We start from the raw sequence: 11,952 nt of genomic DNA, 5'->3' as shown, positions 1-11,952 counted from the left end.
CACCTGAATGAACGACGGTTGGAAGTTGGTTTGAACGTGAACTGAACGTGACTCCGTGGCTTGTTGAGGGGCCGTTGCTAGGCGACTAGTCAGAGCAGAATCCTCTGTCCCGCTCGCGAATTTGCGAAACCTAGGATGGTATGGGGAAGGCAGGGCAATACCGCTACCTGATTGGTTGGCGAAAAACATGTTTATTGACTGGGCAACACAGTGTGGTTAGGGTTAGGGTTAAGGTTAGGGTTAGGGTTAGACTGTCCCTGTAATCTCTATGTGTGATGTGTGAGACCAGGCTGTTTATTCTGATAATAACCAGCTTGTTAACATTCAATTTGTCACATTGTATACCCACAAATACATGTCAGAACTTTAGGAGTTGTTTAAACTTGAACTCTGTATTTACACTGTGTTGCCCAGTCAATAAACATGTTTTTCGCCAACCAATCAGGTAGCGGTATTGCCCTGCCTTCCCCATACCCCATTTACCGCTCGAGGACAGGCTGGCTGTGGGGATGGAGCGGGAGGATGTTGACTTACTGTTGGCGGATTTGCTGAACCTAGGATGGTAGGGGATGGTAGGGGATGGTAGGGGAAGGTAGGGCAATACCGCTACCTGATTGGTTGGCGAAGCACTCGTGAAGAGCCCCCTCATTGGCTGGCGAGACTCCATTCTATCCTGTTATCATATACCAAATGGTACTGTATATGTTGGGATGTGTTTTTTGATAAATCCCAAATACTTTTTCAGTAATTATAAAAATGTCATTAAATAATTATTATGTAGTCGTATTAACCCTCCGGTTGTGTTCATGTTTGCCCCCCCATCCTTGGTGTTCCCGGTCTAATTAGACCGGTCTGATTAACTGCTTCATATCTCCAAAAACGACATGGTCAAATTTGCTAAATTTGGTACCTGGTGAAAGCTGAGACCTGTGAGATGTTAAAAAATGAACATAGATATGACCAAATTACTGTAATGTGACTAAATACACAGTAGAAATTGAATATTTCATTTCCGTTTTTGAGAATTTCAAATAAGAAGGCCAGTTACACCCTGAAACTCTATATAATATCAAACGCTTTCATAGCGTCGAGCGAGATGGCCGCTGTTGGATTGTTAGAATTTCGCATAAACCACATAATATTTATAAGGCGCCTCACATTATCAGAATAATTTCTACGTCTAATAAAGCCCACTTGGTCCGGATGGATAAGTGACCCAAGTGTTTTATCTCATCTATTAGCAAGTATTTTAGATAGTAGTCGACAATCGACTGAGATCAAACTTATCGGACGATAGCTTTTGCAATCAGTCGGATCCTTCTCTTTTTTCAATATAAGTGTAATAATTGCTTGATTTAGAGACTGAGGTAGCCTACCACTTTCAAATGCCTCCGTAAGCATCTTTTCAAACAATGGCAGGAGATCTTCAGCATAACATTTGAAAAATTCAGCTGTAAAGCCGTCATGGCCAGGCGATTTGCCTGCTGGTAGGGCCTTGATTGCTTCAATAATCTCCTGTGAACTAATAGGTGACTCTAACTCCTCTTGTTGTGCACCACTCAGTTTAGGGAGGTTCAAATTATCAAGGAAGGATACTATCTCGTCATCCGTGGCAGTGCTTTCAGACGTATAGAGGTTATATACAAGTCTTTGAAGATGTCATTTATCTTACTAGGTTCAGTTGCCAATGTCCCTTCTGCATCCCTCACTGATGCTATAATAGATTTAGACTCTTTCTGTTTAATGTATCTAGCCAAGAATTTTCCCGCCTTGTCCCCAGATTCAAAAATAGTCTGCCTAGCTCTAAACAGAAGAAACTCTGTTTTCTTAGATATTATAGTATTATATTCATACTTAAGATGAGTCAGTTTTTTACAAAGTACGTCAGATATATTCCTTTTTAATTTATCCTCTATATTCTTAATTTCCCTTTCTAAATCTAGAAGTTTAGCAGTGGAAGCCTTTTTTTTTATGAGAGGAGTACTGAATAATGAATCCCCTGAGAAAAGCCTTCATGGCCTCCCATGCCACTATGGCGGAGGGAGCTGTAGGGACATTGGTCTCCAAGTATAGATTGATCTGTGCCCTAAGCTCCTCCCTAAAACCAACGTCCCGTAGCAGCGATGAGTTAAAGCGCCACACTCGTGACCTCATGGTCTCTCGATATGGAGTCATATCTAATCTAACCATAGCATGGTCGGTCAACAGAATGCTATCAATAGTGCGGGCCAGTATGGAGGGCGTGGTCTCCCCTTCTTGTCTCGATCCATGAGCCAGGGTCGTGACAGTCAGCTTGGAACACAACAACATGTGGAAGAAGTCCAGGGGGTTGAATACTTACTGAAGGCACTGTCTATCCTTCACATGGAGTACTCAACCCCATGTAACCTACATAGGCCTTTATTCTCTCTCTCTCACACACACACACACACACACACACACACACACACACACACACACACACACACACACACACACACACACACACACACACACACACACACACACACACACACACACACACACACACACACACACACACACACACACTAAACACTCTCAGTCCGTACACCCCTCCATTGATGCTGTTTTTACTACCACCGCCTACATCAGAAGGTGTCACCTCGTGTGGATATGAGAATGTTCTCCCTTCAGAGTTCCTCATTGTTAGCTATTAAAACATCCTGGGAACAGGATATAGGTGAAGACATTACAGACGACTTATGGGATGATATACTTCTCTGGGTCCACTCTTCATCTGTATGTGCCAAACATGGTTTCATTCAATGTAAAATGTGATAGGTGTCGACAAAGTCCTGCCTCGTTGATTAACATGTGTTGGTCTTGCCCATCTCTTCAGAACTACTGGTCCAGTATGTTTGACACATTAACGGAGGTACTTCGGGTGCCCTTTGACCCAGGGTGCCCTTTGACCCAGTTCCATCTACAGCTCTATTGGCAGGACCACTGTACCTAATACAGTGGTCCTGCCAAGAATGAAAGTGGACCTTGTGGCCTTCCTAACCCTGTTAGCTAGACGACTGATATTACTTTGTTGGAAGTAATTCTCTCTTCCATCCCACGAGGCTTGGATCAGAAATTTCCTCATTTTAGCAAGCTGGAAGATAATTAAATACACACTGCATGGGTCTACAGCAAATGTTTTCAAAATATGACCATAGAAAAATTGCAGTTCCAGGGTATACCTCTGTGAAGCTGGCTGTTGGTTATGTTTTTTTTTTTTTTCTTCTATTTTGTTTCTGCTCCTTTGACTACCTAATATTTATCTGTAGCACTAACTGTAAACATTTTGATATGTACCAGGAAGATGTTTTTTTTCCACTGTCTTTCTTGTTTGTGAAGTTTTTGTGGGTGGGGGAGAGGTTAGGCTACATATACTTTATTTTTTATAAATCGGTCTCTGTTTGCAACCTTTTTGTTATAGACACATTAGCTTTAAAACTGTATTCTCTGTATGTTTATTAAAAAAAAACATGCTGATATAAGGATATCCCTCTTCTCTGTTCTTCTATCCTCTGCTACATAGGTCTGTGTGATACCCATTGATACATCTAAACAATTCACTCTTCTATTTAGTTTTTTTTTACTCTTTTTATTGGTGTTTTTCCACAATATCGGCAGTATTCACATTACAATACATAAATCCATTTCCAAAATGTGCTGAAAAAGCCAAAGGATAACCATCTCACAGCTAATCACAGATAGTTAATGATAGGATGCGTCTTTCATTGTACATAGGTAAACTCTAGACACTATGTATAAACTCATTAGTAAGCATAATCAAGCTGTAATATCTAAGTTGTTGACAATTCAGCCAACCTCTGTCTCTGCCATATACCTTGCAGCATGTAACTTGACTAGGGACCAGTATGGAACATGGGTCAAGAGGTCATTGAGTATACTTGGGACTGACCGGACTCGGGTGACTTTGTTGCCATGACAACCAACTCCTTATGGGATGGGGACGGAGTCAACAGGCCAGGGTAGACTCAACGGAGCCCTGTCTGTAGAATGATTTGTATCTTTGCTTGATCATCAACTATCCCCTATAAGAGGCACTGTGAATATCATTCTGTGTGCGTTCTGTCTGCCTGTGACTGAGCTCACAGGGTACCGTGAATAAACTTGTATCTTAAACTGTCTACCTTGAGCAATCTTTAAATAATTACTTTGGGTACCACGATCAACCAATCTCGGCCACCGCCCATCATCAGGGAACCATCCAATAACAGTTAAAAAAAAACGTTTTTTGTTTTTGTTTGTTTTTTCAAAAAAAAAAATCAGTGATTATTGACATATCAATTAAAGTGCGAGATTTGTTGGGCTCCCACTTCCTCCCCAACAACCACTCTGACTCTAGACATCTTTACAGCTGCCATGTCAAGGCACTCCTGGTAGAAAGTTGCCCCCAACCACTTATCCCAAATCAATTTATCTGTCCCAATCCTAACCATTACAGGCCAAAAGCTAAATACATCTTTAGAATGACCATAAACAACCCCCAAAAACATATAGAAACCTCTGCATGTATTTTCATTATGCTTTAGTGTTGTTTTTCCACATGGGGTTTCTGCCTCCGCTACCTCCTTTTGCGACGTTCTAGCTTACTTATTTAGCCAGTATAGCTAGACAAAACGACCCTCGAAAATGATCCTCCAGAACAGAATTCCTAAATGACAACTCCTAGCTGGAATGACTATTCCTAGTTCATTTAATGACAGTAGACTTTAGGGAATGGTGTACTAAACGTATTCTTTCAGAAGCCTTCGGGTGCAGGGTTAAATAAACATAGTGTGTCTATCGTTCCTGATGCTCTGCTGTCCCCTACTGGTGAACATGAGATCATGCAGCCTAGGGTAATTCCCTTACAGCCACCGTGGGCAGGTGCTGTTCTACAGCTATTTAAACATCATTTAGAGGTAGAGAGGTAGTGGTTATAATGGACATACATTTGACTTTTGTCCTTTCCGGCATGGCCAAATAGAGGAGGACCTCCTATGACTACAAATTATAATGGTATATCACAGGCAGAGATTTCAAATCTAAAATCATTGAATCACAATCAAGATCGGAGGAATCGGAAGACAGCTTTTGTAGCGCACACACACGCACTTTACACTGTGTGTAAAATCATCAAATCTAAATCTAAATCTGATTTTTTATTTTATTTTGATTTGATACACACAGACACACACTTTAAGGTCATACACAAGCACCCAGAGAGGTCCACAGGTTAGAGGACCACGCTCTCTACGTCACTGTAGGGTCCACAGCGTCCGAACTGGTCTTTGCCCCCCACTATGAAGCACATCCTGCGCCCGGGGCAGTACTGTAAGAGAGAGATGGCCATGGGCATAGGGATGGCCTTGACCACGCCCAGCCTCCGCCACCCTGCGTACACCCCACTGCCGTTGCTGCTCTCCTGGGCCATGAATATACTGGGGTGGGGGGGGGGGAGAAAGAGGAGATAGGGATGAGGGGATGAGAGAGGGGGAGAGAGGAAGAGAAAGAAAGACAAAAGCATTTCAGTTAGGCATGCATATACATATACGATTTAATTGACTTTGAGCGTGGCATGGTTGTTGGTGCCAGACGGGCTGTTTTGGTTTACTCAACTTTGAGTACTCTACTTTGAGTTACTCTACTTTGAGTTACTCTACTTTGGTTCACCTTACTCCAAAGTGCCTTACAATGACCTGGTCTTGCCCAAGGACACCTCGACATGAGGTCAGCCGGGGATCGAACCGGTGATCTGCTGACCTTGCGATCATTAGACGCCGGCTCTACCTCCTGCGCCACAGCCGTCCCGTTTTGAGTATTTCAGAAAGTGCTGATCTACTGGGATTGTCCCGTACAGCCAAAAAATATCCAGTAAGCAGCAAAAAAAAGGGGGTGGTCAGAGGAGAATGGCCAGACTGGTTGGAGCTGATAGAATGGCAGCAGTATCTCAAATAGCCACTTGTTACAACAAAGGTATGCAGAGGAGCATCTCTGAAAGCGCTTTTCTTGGCACACTTTAGGCCCCTTAGTACCTATTGTGCATCGTTTAAACGCCACAGCCCACCTGAGTACTGTAGCTGACCATGTCCACCCCTTAATGACCATGTCCATCCCTTTATGACCCTTTATACTCTATACTTCTAATGGCTACTTCCAGCAGGACAACGCGCCATGTCACAAAGCTCACATCATCTCAAACTGGTTTCTTGAACATAACAATGAGTTCACTGTACTCCAATGGCCTCCACAGTCACCAGATCTCAATCCAATCGAGCACCTTTGGGATGTGGTGGAACGGGAGATTCGCGTCATGATGTGCAACCGACAAATCGGCAGCAACTGCGTGACGCGATAATGTCAATATGGACCAAAATCTCGGAGGAATGTTTCTAGCACCTTGTTGAATCTACGCCACGAAGAAGTAAGGTAGTTCTGAAGGCAAAAGGGGGTCCAACACGATACTAGCAAATGGCGCTTTTCCATTGACCGGCTCGGCACGGCTCGCCTCAGCACGCTTTTGAACAGTTCCGGGTACGAGACGTTTTCCACTATACAGGATCGACCCGGGACTGTAGGAGGAGTTACGTGTCATAAGATTCCCCCCGCTATACAGATCAGCGGGGGGAAATGCGATAAGAATTATGTCAAAATGCAGCACTATCGTGCACAGATCAGCCTTACAACATGTAACGTTAAGTGACTGTTACTTGCCGCTTTCAGTTCTAGTAGACTAGTTTAGATCTCGCAACCAGGGAAATGCCGACATGAAATGCCGACACGATTCTATTTTTATTTCTCCTGACACGTTGAGCACTGTGCTTTTTTTGTTGGTGAACTACCGTAATAAGCCTAAAAAAGTTCAACTGTTCAAAAAGTGCAACTTCTCTGCTTTCAGAAACTGTTTGAATTTGTTAGATTGGGCATATAGTTCATGAATTACGACAGTTTGAAGGAACGCTGTAAAATCCTGTCTGCGCCGACAGCTCCGGTTTCGGAGCAAGACGCGAATCTATCGGCATTAGTCAAATACATTCTCACATCCAGTCATCCGCTCACTGCTCTCCATAAAAAATGGCACATCCATCAATAATATTACATAATAACAACTGCTCTGATTAGATTGCTTAGATTGTTTAATACATCAACGGGGGGAAAAGCGAGATGAACTCGCGAGTATCATGCTTCCTCCATTGAACGGAAAGTCCTATCTATTCCATTCAAAGTGTTTTAGCCTTCCCCCTTTCCACTGGTAATAAGGAATTGGCAAGAATAGACCGTTATAAATAGATCAACATAATGCAGCACTATCATGCACAGATCAGCCTTAAAACATGTAACGTTAGATATATAACGGAGCGATGTATTTCTACGGAAAGGCTGACTGACGCGAGGCTCATACAATCTCCGCGTTTGTTATAGATACGAGTGCTCCGGTGTCTTGCTGGTAGTCAAATATATTTATGTATATATACAGCATATGGATGTTACGTGCCTGTTACCTGCCGCTTTCAGTTCTAATAGTTTAGATATCGCAACCAGGGAAACGCCGACATGTGTTAAAGGGAGCAAGACGCAAATCTACCGGCATTTGACTGCCGCTGGACTGAGGAACAGCATAGGCACAGGACATCGCCATAATAGCGATTTTTTTGTTATGCTTGTTGTAAATAAAAGTACTATGATGCATTGAAATGACATTAAACTAAGATAATACGATGGTTAGCATCATTTTTCTAATCTTTATTAATAAGTTATTACAGAAACAGTAAGTGACATTTTCCGAGAGCGAAATCTGTTGTGGTATTTAAAGATGGCGGTTAGCGAAGAAATCTATGAACATGGGATGACGATTTCCATTGACCAATCAACGGTGTGCAGCGTCACACGTCACACGCAGCCTGGCAAAAAGGTACCTTTCGCTACCCATCCCGAACAAGAACTATAAAACCGTGCCGTGCCGAGCCGATCAATGGAAAAGCGCCAAAAGTGTACCTAACGAGGTGGCCGGCGAGTGTATGTCATGCTTCGGGCTCAGGTCTGTGTCTATACACTGGAGTCTAAGACGTTGCAGTACCTGTAGCTGTCAATAGGAGGCGCCGCTGGGTCGATGTCCTTGATGTCCCACATCACACCCAGGCTGGGGGGGTGGCGGATACGTGCGAAGCTGACACAGGGCTTCGGGGGGAGTGTGTACATGGCCGCTGCGGCTGGGAGGGTGGACGGGAAGGGATTGAGGGGGACAGGGGGGAGACGGGTCAGCAAGTCATCCTGGGGGAGGGAGGAGAGAGAAGGAGGGAGGGGTGGGAGAGAGGAGGAGGAGGGAGGGGTGGGAGAGAGGAGGAGGAGGGAGGGGTGGGAGAGAGGAGGAGGAGGGAGGGGTGGGAGAGAGGAGGAGGAGGGAGGGGTGGGAGAGAGGAGGAGGGAGGGGTGGGAGAGAGGAGGAGGGAGGGGTGGGAGAGAAAAGGAAACGTTATGATAAGTTTACCTTGGAACTCCTTCAGGCACAGGGGAGAGAGACAAATACACAGGACAGCAGATATACTGTGTGTGTGTGTGTGTGTGTGTGTGTGTGTGTGTGTGTTACCTGGTCCTGTTTGGAGAGTGCGTATGTCATTTGGTCTCTGGTCACTGTGTGGGAAAAAAATGTCTTTAATACAATAACAATGTGACAATGTTTACTGAAAACTGTGTGAATACTGAAAACTGTGTGAATGACAAGAATGCAGAGCAGGATACTCTCATGTGATAAACAAAGGTCAGTGTTTCCTCCAGGATTTTTAACATTAGTGGCGGGGGGGGGTATTTTTTTCCCCGCGTGCACGCGCACTGGCGCTCAAAACAAAGACGTAATTTCACTTTACCCACGCAATACCCACTTAAACATGTGTGAGGATACGTAACGGCGTTTTGTGACAGAACTTTCACTTTCATTCATGAAATCACCCCGTCTGTGTTACGAAGCACTTGACTTTTGGACCATTGCGACTGACTATAGCGTCATATACCATCAAAGGGGAGAGATGCGACATGAAATATGTCAGAATGCAGCAATATCATGCACAGATCAGCCTTATAACATGTCATGTTATATATATATATATATATATATAACGTTAGACAGGGAGCGCAGATGTATTTTTATGAACGATATGAGGCTGGGAGGGAAAAATCACAGTATACCCGCTAGAAAAAACTAAACTACACCACTGAAGTAGGCCTACGTGAGAGTACACGCACAAAACCGGCTAACGTTACTCATTAACTGTTTACACAAGTAAAATCACAGTGTGACAAGTCAGATGGAGCATTCGGTAAACAACAACAGCAAGGTAATGCATCAGCTGAGTTAAAGAAAACCAACTCTTACCTCTGAGGACACCAACATGAGCCCTGCTTACCCGTACCTCCGCCGTTCTGTTCGTAATGATTTTAGAGGCAATAGATTATTTTTGCCCTGCGCATATTGCTATGAATAGTTCGAAGCTAGGTGCTTGCACGTTAGCTGCGAGAATGCTCGGTTAACCCATTAGCGGGAACATTATCAGTTGCACAAAATAGGCTGATTTAATTGACCATGAACATCAGAGACATACATTACGAATGTTCATTTAAAATACTCTATACTGAGCACTGGTATAAGAACATGAACCAGAGAACAGCAGTAAATGCAATAACCCACAGTCGTCGCTGATGATGTTGCATTTTCGATTAGGATACGGGATTAAAGGCACCGGCGACGGGCGAAGAGAGAGGGAAGGGATTTCCTGAAATCCAAATGACCCGCTAAATTCGGACCAATCACAAAACTGTTATGAAAGCGCGTCGCCTCGCGCCGCGCACCGGTTGAGAGATTCAGTCTCGATTGCAGTGCGAACACAAGCGACGAGGTTAATTGCAACATTGTAACATATTGTAAATAACTACGCCCTAAATCGTAACGAAATGTTGGTCTGGAAGCGGCCTAAATCTAGCTTCAATCTGCTTTTTTTCTGTTCTCCGGTCATAATAACTCGCTGCCTTTCTGCGCAGCCTGAATCAAAGTGGACTGTCTGAATCAATTAGTGGCGGAGGAAATTCTTTCGTGGCGGCCCGCCACCAATAAATGCATATAGAGGAAACACTGAAGGTTTTACGACTACCTACGGAGAAGAAGCACTGTTCCTTCTCACTCTGGGACAGTTATGTCTACTTTGACTAACTGTTGAACCTACTATGACTAACTACTTGAACCCTTGGGGATCCCCGGCTGCCCCGTGTGCCTGGTCTGTTCCGCCGCCGTTCCGCCGCCACCTGCTTGGCCGTCCTTGTGCGGGGCCTCTGTGGTCTGTGCTTGCTTGGCTGGGCCGGGTGTGCTGGTGGTGGGGCGGGCTGGGTGTGTGGGGCGGCGGGGGCTCCCCGGGGGGGGGTGTGGGGATCCACCGCTGGGTGCTGGTAGGCAAACTGGCTAGTAGTCGCTCTATGTGTAGAGGGCTGCAAGGGAATTTTCCTGGCTACATAGTGTACAGGTTTTTACTTTTGCCTGCTCGCGGCTCTGTTAGTATTGATTGATTGAGTGACTGATTGACTGAAAATGTTCATTGTGTGAAGCGCATTGAGTTGCATCTTGTAAGAAATGCGCTATACAAATAAAATTTGATTTGATTTGATTACTATGGCCAACCCCAGGACAAACCGCCCACTGATGTTGTAAACCTATAAATGTGGTCAGCTGGGACGGCCCCAGTTGAGCCATTGTACTGAGAACCACATTTTTGTTGGCCGGACAATCGCTCCTTCTTGCAAGAACTAAATAAATACTCTTAATGATTTGATAAGTCTCAGTCTCCTGGTTACAAAGTTTAGTATTCTGTGTATTTGACTCTGACACACTGTCAATCACATTTCAGTTCAAAGGTTAAAGGTCAATAACTTTTACACCACAAACACTCCTGGTAGAATCTGTACATATACTCAGGACACAAAAAGGGGGATGAAAGAAGATAAAGATTGGTGGAGGGGGTCAGTGTGACTGGTCACTGGAGGGGTCAGTGTGTGTGTGTGTGTGTGTGTGTGTGTGTGTGTGTGTGTGGTATCTCACCTAGGTGGTCAGTGTGTGTGTGTGTGTGTGTGTGTGTGTGATATCTCACCTAGGGGGTCAGTGTGTGTGTGTGTGTGTCTGATATCTCATCTAGGGGGTCAGTGTGTGTGTGTGTGTGATAACTCACCTAGGGGGTCAGTGTGTGTGTGTTTGTGTGTGTGTGAGTGATATCTCACCTAGGGGGTCAGTGTGTGTGTGTGTGTGTGTGTGTGATATCTCACCTAGGGGGTCAGTGTGTGTGTGTGAGTGATATCTCACCTAGGGGGTCAGTGTGTGTGTGTGTGTGTGTGATATCTCACCTAGGGGGTCAGTGTGTGTGTGTGTGTGTGTGTGTGTGGTGTTGAGTTACTGGCCCAGACTTGGGCTGCGGACACGGAACAAACACACACGCGCACACTGACCCCACCAGCCCCAAAATAGAACAGCTATACTGATACCTTATTTACGCTCTGCTCTATACACTATCTCAGTGTTGCACTCGGTTGTACCACACACATACAGACTGACAACTGTTTGTGTGTGTAGGTACGGGCATGAAGCCAAGGTGGTGCATTTCTTGGGGAAAGAGAAGCCATGGAACTACTCGTACGACCCCCAGAGTGGCCAGGTCAAAGGTCATTCTCTGCCCTCTAACCAGCTGCACCCTGACTACCTGGTCCGGTGGTGGGAAGTCTTCTCCACTGTCTTCCCGTCACTACGACAGGCCTACGGAGACACTCCCTTTCACTCCGGCGTCATCATTGAGGTAAGAAAGGGAGAGAGAGAGAGTGTGTCCGTGTGTCCACTCTGGAGTTATTCTGTCTAATCCTCTGTGTTTTTCCTCTCTCTCCTCTCCAATAGAGTGAGATCTGTGG

General features: G+C 44.8%; 1 protein-coding gene across 1 annotated transcript; it reads right to left on the bottom strand.

Annotated features, from left to right (window-relative positions):
* Window positions 1-4,336: 4,336 nt before the first annotated feature.
* LOC308151574 (activating transcription factor 7-interacting protein 2-like) lies at window positions 4,337-10,418 on the bottom strand. Its single transcript, XM_080524468.1, has 4 exons — window positions 10,233-10,418; window positions 8,606-8,649; window positions 8,096-8,289; window positions 4,337-5,459 (listed from the first exon to the last, which is right to left on the bottom strand). Coding segments are annotated over exons 1-4 (444 nt in total). The 5' UTR covers window positions 10,234-10,418; the 3' UTR covers window positions 4,337-5,254.
* Window positions 10,419-11,952: the final 1,534 nt, after the last annotated feature.

The sequence above is a fragment of the Nansenia antarctica genome (assembly GCF_963989245.1).
Source record: "Nansenia antarctica genome assembly, chromosome: 2".
Lineage (NCBI taxonomy): Eukaryota > Metazoa > Chordata > Actinopteri > Argentiniformes > Microstomatidae > Nansenia > Nansenia antarctica.
This window is presented reverse-complemented; position numbering and strand designations above follow the sequence as displayed.